This window comes from Pestalotiopsis fici (assembly GCF_000516985.1).
Source record: "Pestalotiopsis fici W106-1 unplaced genomic scaffold PFICI_Scf_1, whole genome shotgun sequence".
NCBI lineage: Eukaryota > Fungi > Ascomycota > Sordariomycetes > Amphisphaeriales > Sporocadaceae > Pestalotiopsis > Pestalotiopsis fici.
Genome location: NW_006917091.1, coordinates 1,251,930 through 1,272,974, shown reverse-complemented (window position 1 = coordinate 1,272,974; position 21,045 = coordinate 1,251,930). Strand labels below are relative to the sequence as shown.

Here is a 21,045-nt window from a genome sequence, read left to right as displayed (position 1 = left end):
GAGCGAGGATACTAAATAACGTACTGAACTGGTTTTCTTCCTATCTACATATAAAAGATCTCTGCGAAGATGTAAAACTATTGTTGATAAGCATGTCAGCAGTGCGACCCGGGAGCCCGGGATGCTGCAGCGGCATGCTGAAGCTGAAAGATCCTTATAGCGGGGTGAAGATGTGCCGAGCTGAAATGTCAGCTAACTAGATCTGGTTCCCGCCACTATCTCGGGCCCTGCTATACATCACGGTAATTGGTGTTGCTCAACTTTGGTGGCTGGTTTTCTGGGAGGACGCATGGGATTGACGACTTCCAAGCTGCTACTTCTTAGAATAAATCTTTCATTGTGATCTCTAAGGAAAATGTGGCAATATATCGCTATCTCAAATGTCTTGATCATTCGTCGCAACGTCTGTGCTGCGCCTGACAGGGACTGTATCTCTCGTTGCCCAACCCCGCTTTGCCAAAAAAAAAAAAAAAAAAAGTGGCTGCACCGAAAAACGGCCACATCGCGGATTATTTCAGCCACCCGAATTCTCAGGAGACTTGAAGGATGAAGGAGGTATATGATCAAATCAAACACTGGACCAGATTATATAACATGTACTTTAGGCTAGATGACGGATTACACTGAGGTCTAATGAGGGACAGGGGACACGTGTTGACTAGAACGTTGGAATTATCATGACACTGCAATCACCATAGGCAACACATTTGTATTGTCGCACTGAGATAGTACGCACTATAGATCACTTGGTGGAGTCTACTAGATAGCTCTTAAAAACTTCAGGGAAGGGAAAAAAAAAAAAAAAAAAAAAAGCCTCTGAGGATCTAGCTATCTTTTCGTCCGTCCCCTTTCGTTGGTGGAAGAAGGTCTTGTGCATCATATCAGGTTAGTAGTCCGCCAATTGGCTTCGTCTTCTTGTATTCTATCAGCCTCTTTTGCGGGTAAAAACATCCAACCAATCCTTTGCATTTCGTTTGCGGTTGGAGCACCTGCATCGATTACCACCAAGCCAAATACTGATGGGTCTGGCTCTGTTTCCTCATCTTTGTCCTCATCGTTCCCATTTTCTGCCACGAGGGTGGCCAGTAACAAGACTTTCATGCTCATATTTCTCCATGTCCCTGATCTGGGGACTTCTTCGTAATCAAAGAATATATACTCAGAAGACTCGGCGTCCTCTACGTCCGAGGTTGTGCCCCGCACTGATGGAGGAAGCCCGGCCCTTTCGCGTTTGACGGCATCTTCATCTGTATCTTCCGACGCGAAGAGAGGAACTATCGGGCCACGAATCTGTAGCGACGCCCCGGACAATGCGCCAAATGGGTTCGCCTCGGATTTCAGTTCCAATTTCCAGTTTAGAACTGTCGCAATGTCAATGTATCGGGATCTCCGCCCATGCCCTATGGCGGCGACGCCACCATAACTCGCCCAACTCCAGCTTGGACCGACATAAGGATCCTGTAAAGCTGGTTGCCCAGAGTCGAGACTCTGCCAAGCCAAGCCGTCAATCAATGCATCGCTCCAGATTCCCGCTACATAGTCAGCTCCAATTCTCGTTGACAGCACCCTGGCGAGGCCACTCATAGCCGGTAATTTGTCAGTTGCGTATGTGAGGTCACGCTCCCCGTACTCCCAGACCAGAGAATACCATAGAGTATGTAGATTTTCCTTGTCCGACTGAACTATCTTCTGATGCGGACGTGGAAGATTACCATGCAGGCGAGTCTGACGGCTACCGTCCTCACTCACAATACCGTTGTCACATTCATAGTATAGTTGCCGAGAATTGAAATGCAGAACGCGCCGAGCCAAAGCGCGTTCCTGTAAACCCCAAGCTCTCTTTGAGAGGGGTTCAGAAGTGAAACCCCCGTGATCCCAGTCGATTTCATCGCTGAGAAGTACACATCTGACATGGACATTGTCGGCGTAACCTGGGAGGTCGACTTCGCATGAAGGTTGGGCGGTGCGGGAATGGAAGCAGCCACCAGAAGCGTCGGCAGAGCGATTTGCAGCAATTACAAGGTAAGCATTGGAATAGACGTCGGCCATTCGAGCTGACTCTTGGGCCCAATCCTGGGGGTCGTCCTGGCAGATACAAAGGCTATCGACCCATAGATAACGAATGCCGAGATGCCGAATCGTCTTCACGGCGTCACCCAATGTCTTTGGAAGCTCTGAAACATGAAATCCCGAGCGCCTAGAGTCAATCGTGCTCTGAGAGGTGATAAAATTATCAACTCCGCCCCACTGGTGATGGCTTGGTCAGTATGAAGGCGCATAGATAGCGTTTCTCCAAGAAATTCAATTTACTTACACAGTATGAAAGACAAGCATATTTTCCAGACTGTCCATGAGGCTCGATGAGTTTTACCATTCCATCTGGGAGGTCGGTGTCAAGAACCCTAGTCGGCAATGGGGATTCCTCGACGTGACAGCCATCATGCTGATCACGACATGCTTTCAAGAACTCTGCAGCAATATTGAGACTGTGCACTGAGCCGGAGTCTAATTCCGGTGGACGCAGTTGCATAACATGGGCTGCCGGGTTGCCTGTTCGTCAGTGAGGAAAAGTTAGCGATGCAATGGTAGAATAATAGGAACAAGACGGAGAGTTGGTCATATCCTAAGTAACTCACTTGCATCAACACTGAATGCCACAACTGCAAGGACATAAAACTTGCGACGCTTTTTGGGGTCCTTCGCAAGTACACTGAGCCCAGGACTTTGGCTAGGGCGCTTCGTTAACCATAACCTTTCCCCGCTTGGTACGGATTCATCATATGTATCCTGGAACTCGACATAGAATTGCTTCTTCTGGCCACGCTCAAAGTGGCTCAGCCACACTTGAAACCCTTGATGGATAGTAGCACAGAGAACACATGCGGACACAGACGCCGCCAGTGAGTCTAGATCGGTGTGCCATGGATATCCCAACGGCTGTTGTTGTTCATATTCACACGATATGGAAGGAAGTTCACTTTCGTCGAACAGGCGATAGAAACTACCCACGGGAGGATGATCGGGGAGGATACCGAATGGGATAGCGAGGCAGCGTGAGCACAGTGCCATCTCTTGAGACTACCTTGAGCTTTTGCTTCTGTCGATCTTCTGGAAGTCAGATATTCGACACAACGAAAATTCCCTCGTTTCGTGCAGTCACAGCCGGGACAGGCAGCCATGTGACGTCATAGTATTCAGCTTGGAGGGACCCCTGTACTACGTAAGCCAATGTATGTAGCTCTGCATGCACCGATGATTTCTTTCATTAAATGACAACAATTCGTAGCTCTGACCAATTTGTCCGATTCAGTTACACACAACAGCCTATCCTGCTTCAAGGGATAAGTCGACGGACCAAAGCAAGTTTCCACGTGTACTGACTGAGCCTTGGCGAAAGGACCGTCTAGTCAGATCAGTGCAAACCACCGCTCGTCAGTTTTATTCTCCGCAGCCTCGCCATACATGATACCATGCACAAACCCAGCACCAACGACAGAGTATTGCTCCTCACCTTCTGGGCGCAGTATGACAGGAATCGTGCAGCCGTTGAGAATAACCACAACATCGCCAGCCCTCGTTTCCAACGGGCCGCTGCCTACTGCGCCCTTGTCGGCTGTCGTCAGCCAGCGTCGATATAACAGAGAGTCTCTAAACTTTCTATCAATATCATGCGGTCCAAAACCGCTACCGGCTCTGTGGTATAATTCATGGCTTGCCTTCCGTACCGGCATTACAGCGCGCCTGTGCGATGCTGCCCCGCACATCATATCAGCAATCGTGCGGCCGCCGATTCTAAAGTCACGCAAGCAGCGATACCCTGGAATTAGTAGTTCTAAATCGATTCTGTCTTCGTCACCATCGTAGTCGTCATACTCGTCGCTGTGCTGTAAGAGTGCCTCGGCATTGGCAAAGTGCGAGATGAGGGTGTTGCTTGACCCGGCAGGCCATAAATTTCCGTCATGATTGACTACCGAGAAGACGCTATTGCAGATGGCCTCGACCACTTCGCGTTCGCTAGCGTAGAAGCTTTTCTTGTTAGACCGTGGTTCAACTGCAGGGTCAACAATGCGCTCGTAGGTATAGTATGGCTCATACGAAACCTCCTTGTCGACGCGCGTGACCCCGTCAACGGTATCAAAGTATCGTCCACGACATTTCAGCTTGGCAAGCCGCGCACCTGCTGATGCAGTTGATCTTCCTTCTGCTACTGGTACCGGCGATTCGAAGACAACCGACGCCAGTAGCTCGTTGCTGGCCCGGTAGGGACGGTAGCTGGGATTCGGTTCGAGCTGAGTGGCGGTCAGTTCGGGTTGGATAGGCTCGGCATTATGATGAGTGGACCAGTCAGGGACCCAGCTTGGCAGATTGGGAATCACTCGCGGGCGGCCGTCAGAATGAATGATATCAAGGGAGCGCGTGCCTTCTATATAGTCGACGACGAAGCGTGTGTAGACTTCCTCTACAGATTCGCTATAGCTGGGTTTCACCAAGTAGCCATTTGAGGCCAAGCCCATTTTTGCAAAGATATAGTCGCGCGGATCGGTAGCACGAGGGCTCGTGGTGCGGAAGTGGCACGTCAGCATGTTGAAAAGTGTGCCTTCTAGACGTGCCTTGCGGATGCGCGTAATACCGTTGATGGCATTAAAGGTTGACTCGCGCAGTACAATGTCGTAATTCACAGCCAGGATCTCGCGCAAGGCAGGCCATACATCTCTCAACGCCTGTGTGCCGTCGTAGACGTCACTGTCAAGGATGAGGCCGCGTCCGCAGCTGAAGTCGGATCGCCGTGCCAGGGCCGTCTCCTGCAGCACCCACGCGCGATGCCACCAGCGTCGCTTCCAAAGCGCATCCAGTGCTTTCCACTCGGCTTCCATCTTGGGATTTCGAGCCATCGCCAGCGTCTTGGTGCGCCTATCCTTGGGCTCCCGGTGGACACGAGCCAGCAGCCTGAGGAAGTCTATGGCCCGGTCCGAGTCCTGTGCCTCGGTTCCCAGCCAGACAGAAACGCTGTCGGCCGCATTGTAAATCTCGCCCATGATGGACACCTGATAGGCGCGCTCAGCGTAATTGTTCTGGTCAATGCAAATGGCATCATTCCAAACAAAGCCGTCAGCGCCGCCATGCCAATCACGAAGGGCAACTAGCGCCGTGGCCAAATTCTGGCCGATTGACACGGGAATGCCGTCGACAATGATAACGCTGGGTGGCAGGTCCTTCTCGCTATCATTGTCTTCAAAGGCCGTGTTCCACGTGTACGATAGTGCTCGAAACGGCGGCGATTGATGGATTGTCGAGTGGATCAGCTCCCCCGAGAGGGGCTCATTAAAACCACGGTGCAGTTTCAGCAGCCGGAACTGCCGGGTTGATGCGAGCTCCAGCAGGGCGGAGTACTTCGGCCTGCTCATAATAATGCAGCAGTCTCAAGATTATTGATGAGCCGTGACCTAGTTGGGTTGCGAGGGTAAAAACTGCGAAATCTTGCACAAGCGGGCGAGAGAGGTTGGTCATAAATCACCCCGATGCGTCCTCTTGGGGGCTGAAAGCCTTGCATTGTTTAATTGGATCGCCTTATCATAGTTCTCACCACGTGTGTCGGGATGCTACGCGGCATCACGAGATTATCACCACACGGATATGAATGCAACCTTTCCTGCAGCCTGATTTTTCTGGAGACGGCTTTGAACATTGAGACTCCCATAGAACCATGCCTCGAATACACCCAGGAGCTTGTCGTGCAAGCCAAATAGCACACATTGGACTTTATTCAGTCGTATGGACACAAAACCCTTGTCAGAAGGAGTGCGCTAATTTAACGTGAGATAATGTGGTGCGCGATATATCGCCAGGCCATATCTGCAAAAGTGGGAGCTCCGCACTGAGCTCAGGCTAGTGTAAAGATATACACGCGTTTCCGCAACAGATATACATATGTACTTAGTTAACCTTGGACTCGAAACTTATTAGTTTACAAGTAAGCGCTAAGCCATGGTATAGTCGATAAAAACCGGGTACCACTGACTTTGCATTCCCCGTACCGCCAGAGTAATACTGCTTGCTACATGTATTTAAAAAGGTGGTGCTTTTCTAATGTAGTTTTTTATTATATCCTTTTATCATAAGTATGCCTTTTTTGAGAAGACAAACTCGTGGTGGCGCATTATAAGGCATCTTATCGGGCTGACACTTTTTGTGATAGCCCCAACAATCGTAACCTAATAGGCCAACATGCCAGGTGTGCTCATTAGCAAACGGTACGAACCCTTGTTTTTGTCAGCTCATGGATAGGCGTGCTTTGGTATTTGGGGCCGCTTGAAAGGGGATATTTACAATTCACTCCTTGATTACAGATCTTTGTGTCTTCAAGCTTGGAGCTCGCCGCTGCCACTCAGTTCGCGTACCCGACCTCTGATCCCGTCAGAGGTGTCTTGAATCGCAAGATCGTCAACTTCTCATCTACATGGTCACCCAAAAAGACTCTCGTTGGCCCTTCTGAGCGCCAGATCAAATACCAAGTGAATGTCCGTCACGTCCGTCAGATCCACCGATGGGTCTGCATGCACTGTCCATGTGACTAGCGGCGACTGCAAGGAGAATTTCTCCGTAACCTCCAGACTCGGCAACCCCAGCTCAAAATCGTCACCCTCCTCCAACGAACTGACCGGCTCATAGGCGAACATATCTTGGGCCTCATCCTCAAGCACCACGGCAGCACTTTCCACCAGCTCCTTGGTCTCCTGCGCCGGATACCAGATTTTGCGACCGGCGGGGGAAGCCCACTTCTGACGCCATGAGAATCTTGTAGTTGAAGTCAAAGGTGGAGCCTGGCAGGTAGAATTCATGCGGTTGCCCCTTCTCGTCCACGTATCGATAGTTGCCCCGGCTTTCGAGGATCAGCTTGATCGTCTTGCTAGCATCTGCGGATCCCCGTGCCTCTGGGGGCAGCTTGTCCATGTAGACACGCGCACCGCACAAATAAACTTGGATACCCTTGAGGCGTATGTCGAACCATTTCTTGTTGAAGCCGTATTCCATTGCTTTTTTCCACGTAAGATCGACGAGTAGCATGCGGGTCGTCTTTTAGCTTAGTGATCTCACTGGAGTGATACTTGGTCGACAGAGAAATGGAGACTGTCTCGTCAGTACGAGGGTTGTCTTTGACGCGGTCCCACCAGGCCTTCTTGTCGGCCTCGAGGCTTTGGTCGAAATTGATCTTGAGTATGTCTGCAGTTAGGTTGCCAAACGTTTGCAGCGTATTTGATCTCACCCAGGGGTCGTAGAAGGTCGTAGGCCCAAGGGTTGCACAGTTGAAAGCACACCATAACTCATAGACGGAACGGAAGGCTTCCTGAGAGACGCTGGAGAGAGATGACTTGAGGAACTCGGCAGCGAGGCGAACGGTGTCGTCCGAGACTGAGGGCACGCTGCTCTCAAGAAACCCGAGACCCTTGGTAGCGTCCGAGATCTCGAGGCGGAGCTTGGCCAGGCGGACTTGGCCAAGGTAGCAAAGACCTATGAGGAAGGAGTGAAGTCATTCAAAACAGACACAGAACTTCTGAAGCTCAAGAAAATCAAGCAGAGGTGTCGACCAAGGAGATGAAGGAGCTGATCAATCTTGGCGGGCCCGACAAACTCGTTGTCCCCATGGAGCTGATTCGGGAGCTCGCCTGGCGTGGCACTGGCGCTGCCGTTGTGAACGCATGGGCGTGGTCTCTTTTTGCAGAACTCCTCCCCAGCATGCAAGACGAGCTCGCCACGAAGCTGCCCCCTGATACCAAGGCTACGGAAGTCAAGGAGTTTCTCGAGGGCCTCAACGCAGAAAGCACAAGCAAGATTGGCGGAACCGACGAGATCACCAACGAGTGGCACTTGGACGCCGCCATGACCCTCAGCCTGGAGCACAACGATCCGCAGACTGTAGAGAAGCTCGACACGTTGCTCATAGAACGCTCGATGGCGGTCGCGACGGCCGAGGGAAGTTCAAGAGCTCAGCACGAAGGTCGGTCATAGAAAGGTGGAAGTCGAGAAGGATATTGCGGAGCGGAAAGATCGCGTGGAGAAAGAGAAGACGGCTAAAAAGGAGGTGGAGCACGCACTGGAGGTGAGGAAACATAAACCCGCTGCTAAGGACGAGGTGCGAAAGAGGGAACAGGAGCGCATGCATGAGATCCGGAATGGCCGTCCATGAGTTTTTGGCCAATGCTTTCGGGATTTCTAAGGATAAAAGCGATCACAGAATGCTTAGAAGGTCAATACTAGCTTCTTTGCAATTTGAATCAAATATATCTTTTGGGCCTGCGTAAGAGCCGGACGGGAGCGGTGGACGAAATAATAACCGGCGGCACCGGTAGCACCAGCGGTCGTACCAAAACAATTGTCTGGGGCCACGGAGGATAAATGGCAAAACGGCGGATGATAGGGGCGAGGCGGTACAGAGGCGGCTAACAGCGGCAAAACCCAAGAAGGGACGAATCGGTCTTAGAAACCAAGCTTGTAAATTTATGGGCAGAGATTATCAAGCTAGCTTCTGGAGTCAACCTGGCTTACGGCGAGCATTCTCCGGTCGTTAACACGAGAATTTCAAATTCCTTCTCGTCGTACTCGTCGGCGAGTTTGAAAAGCCCAGCTGCCCGTGCGAATTTGGCGCACCGTCCATAGGCAGCGCCCAATTCCTCAACAAGGCCTTCTGCTTGCAGCAGCGCCGCGCTCTCCTCGGCTAGTCTCAGGGCCTCTTCATCCGTCTTGGGCATCTCGGCAAAGACTGGCCTCTCCTTTCCGCTCTTTCTTTTGTGGGCGTCGTAGAGGTTCAGAATCTCGTTGATCCGCCAGACCTGGCGCCTCCGAGTCTCGTGCTCCTCGGCGTCGGGCCCTTCGCAGACCAGACACTCGCACTGGAAGCCCCAGTTGGCCAGCTCCTTGAGTCTACGAGCACGCGGCCGCGCCAGCTCCGTGTATGCATCCGTCAGCTCCTCGCCATGCCTGATTTCGCGCGAGGCGTAGACTTGCATGGTCCCCGAAACCTCGTCGTACCCCCAGCTCGTGTTGGGCATGCACGAGTGATTCATGCGGCAAAAGGTAGGAAAGAGGCCAGCATCCAAGTCGCCCGTCGTAATGGTTGCGGCATTGGTATAGAATTTGGCCAGGGCGACGGCCGAGTCTATGTGGGGAGCGCCGGGACACGGCCGACCCTGGAATTCCGCAAACTCGCGCAGTTTCGACGGGTTGTGGTACAAGTCCATCATCCGGCTCTGGTCCTCTGCCGTCAAGAGCCCCGTCTTTGCGGGAATCCCAATGTGCTCAGATCCCGACTGGGCTTCCTCGCGCGAGACCGTCAGTAAAGGCGCTTCTTGGATGATCAAAAGCCCTGGTTTGATGTCGGCTGCGGCGAATAGACCATGGCCATTCGCCGCCTCCTTGACCGTCCACAGACGCTGCAGTTCATCCATGTCGCGGCTGGGCCTGCATTGTAACCCCAAGACGGCTTTTCAGCATGCTTTGGCGAATCAGACATTGATATTTCGTCTGCGATCACCGAAAAAAGTCTGTTATAAAGACTTGGCTGGAAAGGGCTTAAATGTGGCTGGTCGGTTCGTTTTGCCCAATCAAGTTCCTCAATGCATCAGCCACAGCAATTACGGGGAGCTCAGACTGGGTGTTAATTGAGTAATGCACGGCCTACGTCTCCACTTTTGACAACTACCATTTCCCCTCGAACCACAAACGGCCCAAAGATGCCTCGTCCTCTTCAGACGAATACCCATAGTCATGATACCCAATATCAGTCCAAGGAAATGGATACGGCTTCGACTTATCCTCCTGCTCCATCCATAATGTCTTCAAGTCAAATCCCGGTTCCAAGGTCAGGGGGTAGAAATACATGTAGGTATGATATGGGTATCGCATCTGGGAAAACAAATATCAGCGCGTAGTCAAAGGAAGCTTGAAGCTTTGCATTCACGTACCCTTATGCGACCTTGGTAGCCATCTTCGTCGTGGATACCATCTACGCCCGGTGGTGGCGCCCACTCTGCATCGTAGATCCAAACCTCGGGGAAAATGGCTCGGTGGCGGAAAATGACATGCTTGATGGGTGGAAATCCTTCCTTATCCATGACAAGGAAATATCTTGGATGAATACCATTTTCCCAACCCGCTCGAGCCAACCGGTGATGATTTTTGAATGCAGCAGCATCAGCGGCAGGGGCCTCCAGATCACCGGTGGTCCAAACCATGTTTTCCCGTTCCAGATCGGCCTGGTTAGTGCCTCGAAGCAGCAGGTTGATGTAGCGGATCTCTCCCGACTGCCCAAATACTCTTTGATTCATGAAATACTTCCACAACTCCTGAAACGTGTCGACCGTTGCCATGGTAAGGATTCGCGAAGACGGCCGCTTCCTCTCCGCCGCGAGAAACTCGTCGTACAAAACTGGTACTTCAGCAGTCTTGTAAATGTTGAATCCAAACGTTGCATCTTCGCGTTTCAGCTGTCTGATCCACTCTGGCGTAGTAATGAGACAGTGCATGCCATGTTCTCGGGATCGCTCATAAGCCCTCTTGTCTTCGACCTGGTTCTCGAGATCCGTCACTTTCTCCTTGGCACCCGTCCAAATCGGATCTGGACGTGTCAGCAGGTCTTGCTGGCGGCGCGCCTTCATATATACAAAAAAATCGTCCTTCTTTTGTACCAGCCTGTCGGCTGTCCTCTGATCGTAAGGAAATTCCCAAAAGTCCAAGCGCGGCAGGCGTGGCCGCACGTTGAACCGATTAACGATCAGTTCGGCTTGAGCGCGCGTCCGGAGCCAGCCCGGGTCAGCCGCCGTCTGGGCGAGGATTTGGTCTGGGTCCATGTCACCAAGGCCGACGCCTGCAATGTTGGCCCGGCGCTGCTGCTCGGGCGGCCAGTCCATGGCCAGGCAGCGTTCCTCCTCGGTCAGCGACGATGGATCCGCCAGTGTTTTCACAATAATCGGCGAAGACATGGCCGGCATGGCTCTGATCTGGTCGCGCTCCTCGTCGGTGAGCTCATGGTTGCTTCTACCAGCTTTTTCGACCAGGAGCCGGTCTGCCTCGCTATGGTTGAGTTCCCACGATCCTGGGTGATACGGGCGGCCTGTCTCTGGATGCTTGACGGCGACCTTGAAGGCCGGCGGCCAATGTTTCCTATGGACCACCACCATTTTGCTGAAGGTCGGCACAGTTGAATAAAAGTATCATGTGCTATGAAATAGTTGGGAATTTTTCAGAAATCTCGTGTCTAATCTAATTGACCAGATGGACAAGCTTGTACTTTGATGACTCGAGCAAATATTGAGTGGGCCTCTGCTGCCTACCTTAGTGATAGACTATCAACATGGTGGCCAATCATGTTACACGCTACCCGCCAGCCAAGGCAGGCGGATCTATTTCTAGTGCACGATACCTCGATGGTAATCGTCGTGCTTCATTTGTTGTAAATGTGACAACGTCTCTTTTCATACAGGCCGAAACCTCCTTGATTGGATGATACACGTCGTACTGCTTTGGGCGTCGAGTTTTTTTTTCTTTTTAGTTTTTTCTTTTTTTTTAAAAAAAAAAAATCTGCTCCTCTACATTCAGCGTCTCAAATTTAATACGAACTGCAAAGGTTGATCTTATTAATTCGCACATAGTATTAGCTAGGGTACAAACTTCCTCGTTTTTACAGAGTATTTTCAGCACAAGAGTGGTTCCTCAGAATGTGGTTCTGCGCAACACCCATCTTCCAGCACTTGATCTTGGGAGAGTTGACACAGAATCATGTAGCATAAGTACCGATTCTTGGCCCAAAGTACTCTCCCTTTGGCAAGCTCAACCGGGTGCACGCAGTCGATTCGCAGCCAGTATCAGCATTGTTCCCCCACCAATCAATCTCGAGACCATTATATGATACAGCAAAGAAGATGACAACGCCAGCAATGGCAATAGCGGCAGAGAACGCGGCAGATAGAATATAATTGTACTTTGACCAAAATGCCAAGTAACGCTTGCGGAGGTACACCCATGAGATCCACCCGGGGATGATGGCTGGATACCAATACGAAATGTTATACTGAAACAGGAACGAAAAAAGTCAGTCAGCTAAATTTGACAGAGCAGTTCCAAAGGTTAAAGGGACTCAAATATGATGCCGATTCGGTATATCTCTATACGTAAAAAACATGGCGAAGGAAACTTACAGGTGACCAAGCATGCGCACCAGTCAAGAGAAGGACCGGATGTATTTGGCGAAGCCAGTGAGTTGGGGCGACTCTTTTGGTTGAGTAGTAGTAGATGATTGGGATCACAAGTCCGATAGGAAAGGCAGATAAGAGTGGCGTATACAAGCCTCCGGTTCCGAATACCTTTTTCGCTCCGATATAACGGCTATACTACGGGTTTCTAGAATAAACCTAAAGTATAAAAGGTGTTAGGGTTTATGCTAATAGGGAACGGTAATTTTAAAAAAAGGTATTAAATAATAAATATTTAAAGATAAGGGTAATTAAACTAATTTATAAATATAATCGTTAAAACGTATTAAATATTTTACTTATAAATAAAATAAATGCTTAAATTAATTATTAAAATAATAATTATCTATATAGGAAATTTTTTTATAATATATATTTATTTATTTTTTTACTAATATTTTTTAAATTATAATACTAAGCCGATTTTATAATTTTAAAATTAAAAGAGTTTAATAATTTTAATAATTTAACCGTTTAGATTATTATTAAAATTATAATTTTATTAGGCAGCTGGCTAGCAGTTACTAAAGATAGTGGTTCCTGTTTTAATTTATTTCCGGCTTTTAGTGCTAAACCCTTTTTTTTTTAAGCGTTAATATATTTATTTATTTTTATATAAAGGTATATATTTGTAATATTAGCTTTTTTTTTTATATTTTTTATCTTTAAAAGATTTTAGGCCGCTTAAATAAATCGTAATACCTATATACCGTAATTATTTTTTTTTTTATTATTCCTTTTTGCTTTATTTATAATATATATTTATTATATTAGAATTTTTATCGGAAATAATAAAAAAACGAAAAGCTTATAAACGAATTAAGTTTTTTAATTTTATTAAATTAAACGGTTATATTATAAATATATTATATACGCTTTATTTTAAAAATAAGCGTTTTTACTAAATAACGGATAAAAAATCGATTCGTTATTTAAAATATATTACGCATTTTTTTCGGAAATATAATAATATTTTAATAGCTTTTACGCTTCGGAAGGTTTTGGATTAATAGCGGAAATTAAAAACTAAAAAAAAGGAGGTAAGCGATAATTTTTTAGAATTTTATAAAAAAATAGCTAAATTTTAATTTTTTTTAACGGCCGTTATTAATCGGTTATTTCGGATTCGGAAAATTAAAATACGAATAAAGGCTTATAATTCCGAATTATTTATTTATAATATAAAAAAATTAAATAAGGAAAATAGGGTTTTTTTTGCTTTTAAAAATTATAAATATTTTATAATAAATAATTTTTAATCGTTAAATATTTTTAATAAGCCTAATTAATCGGTATTCGGTTTTAAAAATAATTTTGTAAATTTTGGTCCTTTTATTAAAATTAAAAGTATTAATTAAAAGCGATATAATTTTTAATATATTTTTTAGGTTTTTAAATATTTTTTTTAAATAAGTAATTTTTTTATTTAACGTAAAATTAGTATTCGCGTTCGATTTTTTTATAATTAATAATTTTTTTAACGATATATTTTTGCTAATTTAGTTTTATTTTTAATATTTCGTTAATTTTAGCGTTTTTTAATGCTAGTTCAAATAATAAAATATAAAAGGTTTTGTGGTTTTTTATAATTTTTAGTAGCTTAAATCGGTAATTAATATTCGAAATTTTTTTATCGATTTTAAATAATCCGAGTTTTTTAAAATCGAGTTTATCGCTTAATTATTTTATTTTAATATTTTTGCGTAAAAAATAAATTTTATCCTTTTTTTTAAAAATTAGTCCTTTAATTTTTTTTATCGTATTAAAATTTTATTTTTTATTAAATAGCGATAAAGGTTTTTTAAAATTCCGTTTATAGATTTTTAAGTTATTTAACGCGTAAAATAGCGTATAATATAAGTTCCTTTTTTTTAATAATTTTTTAGTAATATCGGGTTTATACCCGTAATTAGCGTAAAATAATAATATTTTGGTAGGTTTTCGTATTATATTATTATATATAAATTATGCGAATAGCAATAATATAATTTAATTATTTTATTTATAGTTAATATAGCATTTAAAGTATTTTTCGAATATTTAATTTGCTTATTTTATTTATCCGTTAATTTGCGGATAAAAAGCTATTAAAAGCTTATAATCGCATTTTAGCTAGCTAATAAATAATTTTTAAAATTTCGATATAAAAAGCTTATTTTTGTTTAAAATAATTTTATTTAATAATCCGTATTAATTAGCTATAATTCGGAGGAACGTATAGGCTAATTTTTTTATATTATTGGCTTTTTTATATAAAAAAAAAATAAGCGTATTTTGTGAATTATTTTATAAATATTAGGATATTATCGTAAAAGGTTTTAGTTAAAGGTTTTTTCGAAAATAGTAATTTTATAATAAAATCTAATATAATAGATTTTTATATTTTATTTAGCGGTAATATAAGTTATAGCTTTTTATATTATTTATATTATATTAATTTTATTTTATTATATAAATTATATTTTTTAATAATATTACTAACAATTTATTAAAGGTTCGGGTAATTAAATTTTTATTAAATTCGTTTAAAAATTTTAAAAACTTTTTAATATTTATAAATTAGTAATTTATAATAATTTTTAATAAGGTTTTTTCGGAATTTATCCGGTATTTATAGTTTGCTTTAGTATTTAATAATATTTTTAAATTTTTTTATTTTTAATATTAGGTTATAAAATAGGTTTTGGAGTAATGGTCGTATTATATCGATAATTTTTTTTATTTAGCTGTTATCGTTAGTTACTTTTATAATTGCGTATAAAATTATAATTAGTATTAGGTTTCCTTCGTTATTTATTAAAAGGATAATATTAGTTTTTTTTAATATTTTTTGGAAATAATCCGGTTTTCGGCTAAAGGTATTAGCTCTGCCGTTTTCTGATTTTTTGCAATAAATAATTTTAAAATTAAAATTTATTAGGAATTCTACCTATTTAATTTATTATTTATTAAATTTTTTATTAGTAGTAAATAAGGCTAGATTTTTATAATTAGTATAAATTTTAATTTAATATTTAATTCCGCTAAAATAGTGTTTTTATTTTTAAAATATTTCGATAATAGCTATAAATTTTTTATTATAAATTTAGTAGTTTAATTATTTTTTTGTGAATTTTTTGCTATAAAATGCAATCGGGTGTGGTTTTCCGTTATTATCCTTTTATATAAATTATTTGTTTATAGCGTAATTTAAGGCATTTGTTTCGATTTTAAATTCCCGTTTTAAGTTTATTATGCGTATTATAAGTTTATCCGTAATTCGTTTTTTAACTATTTCGAAGGCTTTTTGTGTTTTAAATATTTAGTTAAAAAGTATATTTTTTTTATTAGGTGCGTAAGCGGTATAGCGATACCTCCGAATCCTTAAACGAATATTCGGTAAAAGTTTATAAATCCTAAAAAAAATCTAATTTTTATTATTAAGGTTAGGGTAAGCTAATTTTTTATTATTAAGATTTTAAATGGTTTTATTTTAATTTTTTCGGGGGATATTATATATCTTATAAAGGTAATTTTTTTTTTATAAAATTCGCTTTTTTTGGGTTAATTAGCAGGTTCGCGTTTTATAGTTTTTATAATATTATTTTAATATATTATTAATGTTCGTTAAAATTTTTGGAGTAAATAAATATATCGTCGAGGTATATTACTACGAATTTATTTATAATAACCTCCTATATAAGCATTGCGCAGCGGTGCCGCACCGCTATTATAACGCTAACGCTATAGCTAAATATAATTAACGTAATATAATCGCATTAAATTTTTGCTTTTGCAAAAATTAATTTATATAACAATATATAATATATTAATTATTACCTAACGTTTTATTAATAAACCGTTATAATTTTAATTTTTTTTTATACGTTATTTAATAAAAAATATTTTTAGTAATAAAATCGAGCGTAACGCGCGAAAAAAGCGTAACGGTTACGCTATAATCAGGCGAAAATCCCGCTCCTAATTAAAAGGCCTCGGGACTAAAACCTTTAGCACTAAACCTAATAATTTTAGATTAAATCGATTAAATTTCGAAAATTATCGAGCGTTTTAAGCGATTATAACGTTTAAAGGAATAATAAAAAAAACTTTTCCGTGCTTTAAGCCTTAATAAAATAAAAAGGTTTAACCGCGGCGATAGCGAAAGCTACGGTAATTACCGACGATAAAATAATTTTTTTTTATTTTTTTTAAATAATAAAAAAAACCTTAAAACCACTAATATCCCGATTTTTAAAACCTTTTAGAATTTTCGATAACGAAAAAACTAGTTTAATAACCTCGATTTAGCTTATATAAAAGCCTCGAAAAAATTCCGCAAAAACCGATAAAAAATCCTTTATATTTTCGATAAAATAAACGGAAATTATAAATTTTTTTAGCGTCGCTATATAAATACCGTCGAAACGGAAAAATTACGTAATAAACTTTATTATAATTTTCTAAAATTCTTTAAATAAACGCTTTTTATTTTACGGAATATAAAAAACTAAATTTATAAAATTATAGCTATATACAAAAAAGCATCCTAATAATCGAATTAATTTCCTTGTAATTTCGATATTTATTTTAATAATTTCGAAAGCTAATTTCCTTAATAAAGCAAAAAAACCTAAGTTTACGCGTTTTAATTAAAATTAGCCGAAAATTTTTAAATATATTTTAATATTTACGCTAAAATAAAGCCTTAATAGCGAATTAATATAATAGCATAAATTTAAAGTTATTAAAATTCGTAAATTAAAATCGCTAAAAAAAAGAAGCGCGATAACGATTAACCCGTTAATTATTAAGGAAATAAGCAATAACGGCAAAGCGGTTACTTATTAAAAAATAATTATAAAAGCTTTTATAATAATTCGAATAAGCAAAACCGTCCTAATTATATTTAAAGCCTAAATTTAAAATTTAAAAACGAAAGCTTAACAAAAAACCCCGTTAATTCTAAAAAACGTATATTTACCTATTATATTTATAAAAATAATATTTATTTATTAAATAAATGCCTTACGCCGTAAATCGAAGCAATAAAAAATAACAGGCAAAAAAGCAGCGGATTATTTAAAAAATAAAGCCGGGGAAAAGCCTAAGCCCTAATAATAATCCTTAAACGTTAAGGCCTTTTTTAATAATAACCTATTTTTATATTTTTATTATTATTTTAAAAAATTAAAATATAATAACGTTTACCGATTTAAATATTTATATAAAAATAAATTATATTAGCCGTATTTTCGCAAAATAAGCGGGATTAAAGCAAATTAAAAATAAAGCACCGGTATTAAAAGCGGTAGGTAATTTAACGTATCCGATTTACGAAATATATAAAATGCAAATATAAACTATTAATTATTAACGTATTATACGCAAATTTATATAATATTATATTATTATCGACCGAGATTTAAAACCCGAAAATAATCCTATTTTATTATCCTAATTTACGTTAAAAAATATAAAATTATTTTTAATTTAAAAACAAACCGTTAATTTTATAAAATCGCTATTAACGAATTATATTTTTTAATATTTAAAAAATTTACTCGAAAATTTAAAAAAACAGCCTAAATTTTTGCTATCGTAGCGCTTTTAAAATAAAACCCGTTTAGCTAAAATAACGGATAATAAAATAATAAAGTCTTTTTAAAGCTATTATCCTATTTAAACGTATTTAACCCCGATAAAACAAAAACCTTTCCTTTTAATCGAAAAACAAATTATATAATTAACCTTTTATCCGGCGAAACGCCATTATATAAGCTTATTTACCTTTTAACCTAAAACAAATTATAAACGTTATAAAAATATTTTATAAAAAACCTCGAGCTAAAATAAATCCGAAAATTTACTAGCCTAGCTAATGCCCCGATTTTATTTATATTAAAAAAAATAGCTTTTTGCAATTTTATATTAATTATAAAGGATTAAACTAGGTAATTATTAAAAATCGATATTTATTACCTTTAATTATAAAAATATTCGACTAAATAATAAACGCGAAATTTTTTTTTAAAATTAATATTAAAAACGCTTATTACCGCGTAAAAATTAAAAAAATAAATAAATAAAAAACGGCGTTTCGCACGCGCTACGGCTATTATAAATATATAATAATATTTTTTAGCTTAACTAATGCTCCGGCTATTTTTTAAAATTATATTTATAAATCGCTATACGGTTTATTAAATACTATATATATTGCGTATTTTAATAATATTTTAATTTTTTCGAAAATTAAAAAGGATTATATTAAGGACCTTTGGGCCGTATTAGAAAAATTACGGTAAATAAAGCTTTACGCTAAACCTTTTAAATATACGTTTTATTAAAATTATATAAAATTCCTTAAATTTATTATATTTATAAAAGGAATTTTTATAAATCCCGTATATATCGCTATTATTTTAATATAGCCGCGCCTTTAAAATTATTATAATATTTAAATATTTTTCGGATTTTATAATTTTTATCGACGGTTTATAAAAAAATATTTACGTATTACGAAACCTTTAAACGATTTGCTAAAAAAGATAGAAAACGGAAAGAAACCGGGATAAATTAAGCTTAATAATATAATAAAGGCTATTTTCGAAAGCTTTAAATTTGCTTTTTAAACGGCGCCGCTATTACGTTATTTTAACCTAGCGCGATTAATTCGCTTAAAAACCGATATATTAGATTTTGCCTTTTCGGGGATTATTTTATAATTAAATAATATCAGCGTATAATATTTTATTATTTTCTAATTAAAAAAATTAAAAGCTAAAGCTAAATTAAATTATAATATTTTAAATAAAAAAAATAATAATAATTATAAAATTATTTAAATATTAGCGTTATTATTTATAAAAAGCGAATTATTAAATAAAAATAATAATAAATTACGCGAATTTATAAAGCTTTATAAGCTTAAAATAGCTTAATAGTAAATAAGCTAAATAATATATATTTTTATTTTTTTTTTAATTTTATAATTAAGCACCGTAATAAAAAAAGCAATTTTATAAATACGCCGTCGAAAAAACCTAATTATATTAGCGAAAAGCTAGCAAAAATAAAATATTTATACGATTTATAAGCTAAAATAGCCGCGGTATAAAGCGTTGCTTTTAATCCCGTTATATACGATAATATTTCCGTAACCGCGGTATAATAGCTTATAAATATATAAATAGTCGTAAATTATAAAACGGCTTAAAAAGCCTTAAAAAAATAAAGGTTTATAAAAATAAAAATTTTACCGAATTCCTAAAATTAATCCGTAAAACGCAAAAAAAAAACCTAAAAATGCGCCGGTTTCGCGCCGCTTTAAAAAGCCCGACTTAAAAGGTTAAAAATAAAGCATAAATATTAAATTTTAAAAGTTTCGTTTTTTTTAAAAATATAATTTATATCCTAAACGATAAAGGTTTAAAAAATTCGATTTTTAATTTATATTATAACGACCCGTTAGCCGGCTATTTTGGTATTAGCCGTACCTAAAAGCTAATACGTCGACGGTATTTTTAAAAAAATATATATAATAATATAAAAAAATAAATATAAACTTATAATTAATATTAAAAATTAAAAACGCGAAAATATTGATTTTATAAAAAGTTAAAATCGCTATTTTTATTATAAGGACCTTAGCAAAAGATTAATATAGATTTTATTATAGGATTTTTAAAAATAAAAATAAATAAAAAGTAATATAATACGATTTTTATTATAATCGATAAATATATAAAAATAAATAAATTTTTATTAATTAATATTTTAATTACCGTAATTTAATTTGCAAAATTTATTTATAAAAAAATTAAGCTATATTTTAAGGCATTTAAAAGTATTATATCCGATAAAAAAAGCCTATTTATAAATAATTTTTAATTAGCGTTATATTTTTATTTTAAAATTAAAAAAAAATTATCGATAATATATTATTTTTAAATAAATAAATAAATAAATAAAATAAATTAAATATTTAAAACGTATTTATAATATTTCGTTAATAATAATTAAATATATTAGTTTTAATTATTAGTAAAGGCGGAATATATTATAAATAATATTAAAAGTTTAACGACGGAAACGATATTTTTTTTTATATTATATAAATATTACTTATAGTTGCGGATAAACGCTAAAATCGACGTCCCCGAAAAAAAAGTGCCGGTTATAATGGATAAAATATATAAGCTATATAAAGCTAAAAAAAAAATAAAGGTTTAATAGCGAAAAGCTATTAAAATATAAAAAAAATATTATAATAAGCGCTATACCCTTATATAATTCCGGATAAATAATATAATAGCATTATTTATTAAAAATATTAAAACGAAAAAAAGCGATAAACTAATACCTAAATTTATAAGCCCTTTTTAGGTATTAAAACTAATTAAATCGTCGGTATATCGGTTAGTATTATTTAATAAATACCGGTTATTTTATAATATATTCCTTATTATTTTATTAAAGCCTTAAAAATTAAAAAAAAAAAGATTTAGCCTATTCCTTTTAAATACTAAATTTAAAAAACTTAAAAAATAAATAAAAAATAAAAAAAATACTAAACTAAAAGGTAAAATAAAGCGAAACCTAATATTTTATAAAATAAATAAAATAGCCTTTAAAATATAACTAATAAATATTAATAAATAATATAAAAAACGCCTAAAAAAATCGAATAATTCGGAAAAATAGCCCGCCGAAAATCTTAAAAAAAAGGCGATAAAAAGCCGTAACCTAAAAATAAAAAAAATAAAATACTAATATTATAAAAGCGAAAACAGGGGCGACCCCGGAAATTATAATAAAA

General features: G+C 38.4%; 6 protein-coding genes across 6 annotated transcripts; 1 reads left to right on the top strand and 5 right to left on the bottom strand.

The window, feature by feature from the left end:
* Positions 1-876: 876 nt before the first annotated feature.
* PFICI_00396 (uncharacterized protein) lies at positions 877-3,069 on the bottom strand (the record flags this gene model as incomplete). The annotated part of the gene is made up of 3 exons (XM_007828977.1): positions 877-2,247; positions 2,315-2,550; positions 2,637-3,069. 3 exons carry the CDS (start codon positions 3,067-3,069, stop codon positions 877-879), a joined length of 2,040 nt encoding a protein of 679 aa, XP_007827168.1.
* A 338-nt stretch (positions 3,070-3,407) lies between these two features.
* PFICI_00395 (uncharacterized protein) lies at positions 3,408-5,405 on the bottom strand (the record flags this gene model as incomplete). The annotated part of the gene is made up of 1 exon (XM_007828976.1): positions 3,408-5,405. One exon carries the CDS (start codon positions 5,403-5,405, stop codon positions 3,408-3,410), a length of 1,998 nt encoding a protein of 665 aa, XP_007827167.1.
* Positions 5,406-6,693: 1,288 nt separating this feature from the next.
* Positions 6,694-7,643, bottom strand: PFICI_00394 (uncharacterized protein; the record flags this gene model as incomplete). Its single annotated transcript, XM_007828975.1, has 3 exons — positions 6,694-7,034; positions 7,096-7,509; positions 7,631-7,643. 3 exons carry the CDS (start codon positions 7,641-7,643, stop codon positions 6,694-6,696), a joined length of 768 nt encoding a protein of 255 aa, XP_007827166.1.
* A 91-nt stretch (positions 7,644-7,734) lies between these two features.
* Positions 7,735-8,185, top strand: PFICI_00393 (uncharacterized protein; the record flags this gene model as incomplete). The annotated part of the gene is made up of 2 exons (XM_007828974.1): positions 7,735-7,996; positions 8,046-8,185. 2 exons carry the CDS (start codon positions 7,735-7,737, stop codon positions 8,183-8,185), a joined length of 402 nt encoding a protein of 133 aa, XP_007827165.1.
* A 355-nt stretch (positions 8,186-8,540) lies between these two features.
* PFICI_00392 (uncharacterized protein) lies at positions 8,541-9,443 on the bottom strand (the record flags this gene model as incomplete). Its single annotated transcript, XM_007828973.1, has 1 exon — positions 8,541-9,443. One exon carries the CDS (start codon positions 9,441-9,443, stop codon positions 8,541-8,543), a length of 903 nt encoding a protein of 300 aa, XP_007827164.1.
* A 250-nt stretch (positions 9,444-9,693) lies between these two features.
* Positions 9,694-11,174, bottom strand: PFICI_00391 (uncharacterized protein; the record flags this gene model as incomplete). The annotated part of the gene is made up of 2 exons (XM_007828972.1): positions 9,694-9,900; positions 9,960-11,174. The coding sequence occupies 2 exons, from the start codon at positions 11,172-11,174 to the stop codon at positions 9,694-9,696; spliced, it is 1,422 nt and encodes a 473-aa protein (XP_007827163.1).
* Positions 11,175-21,045: the final 9,871 nt, after the last annotated feature.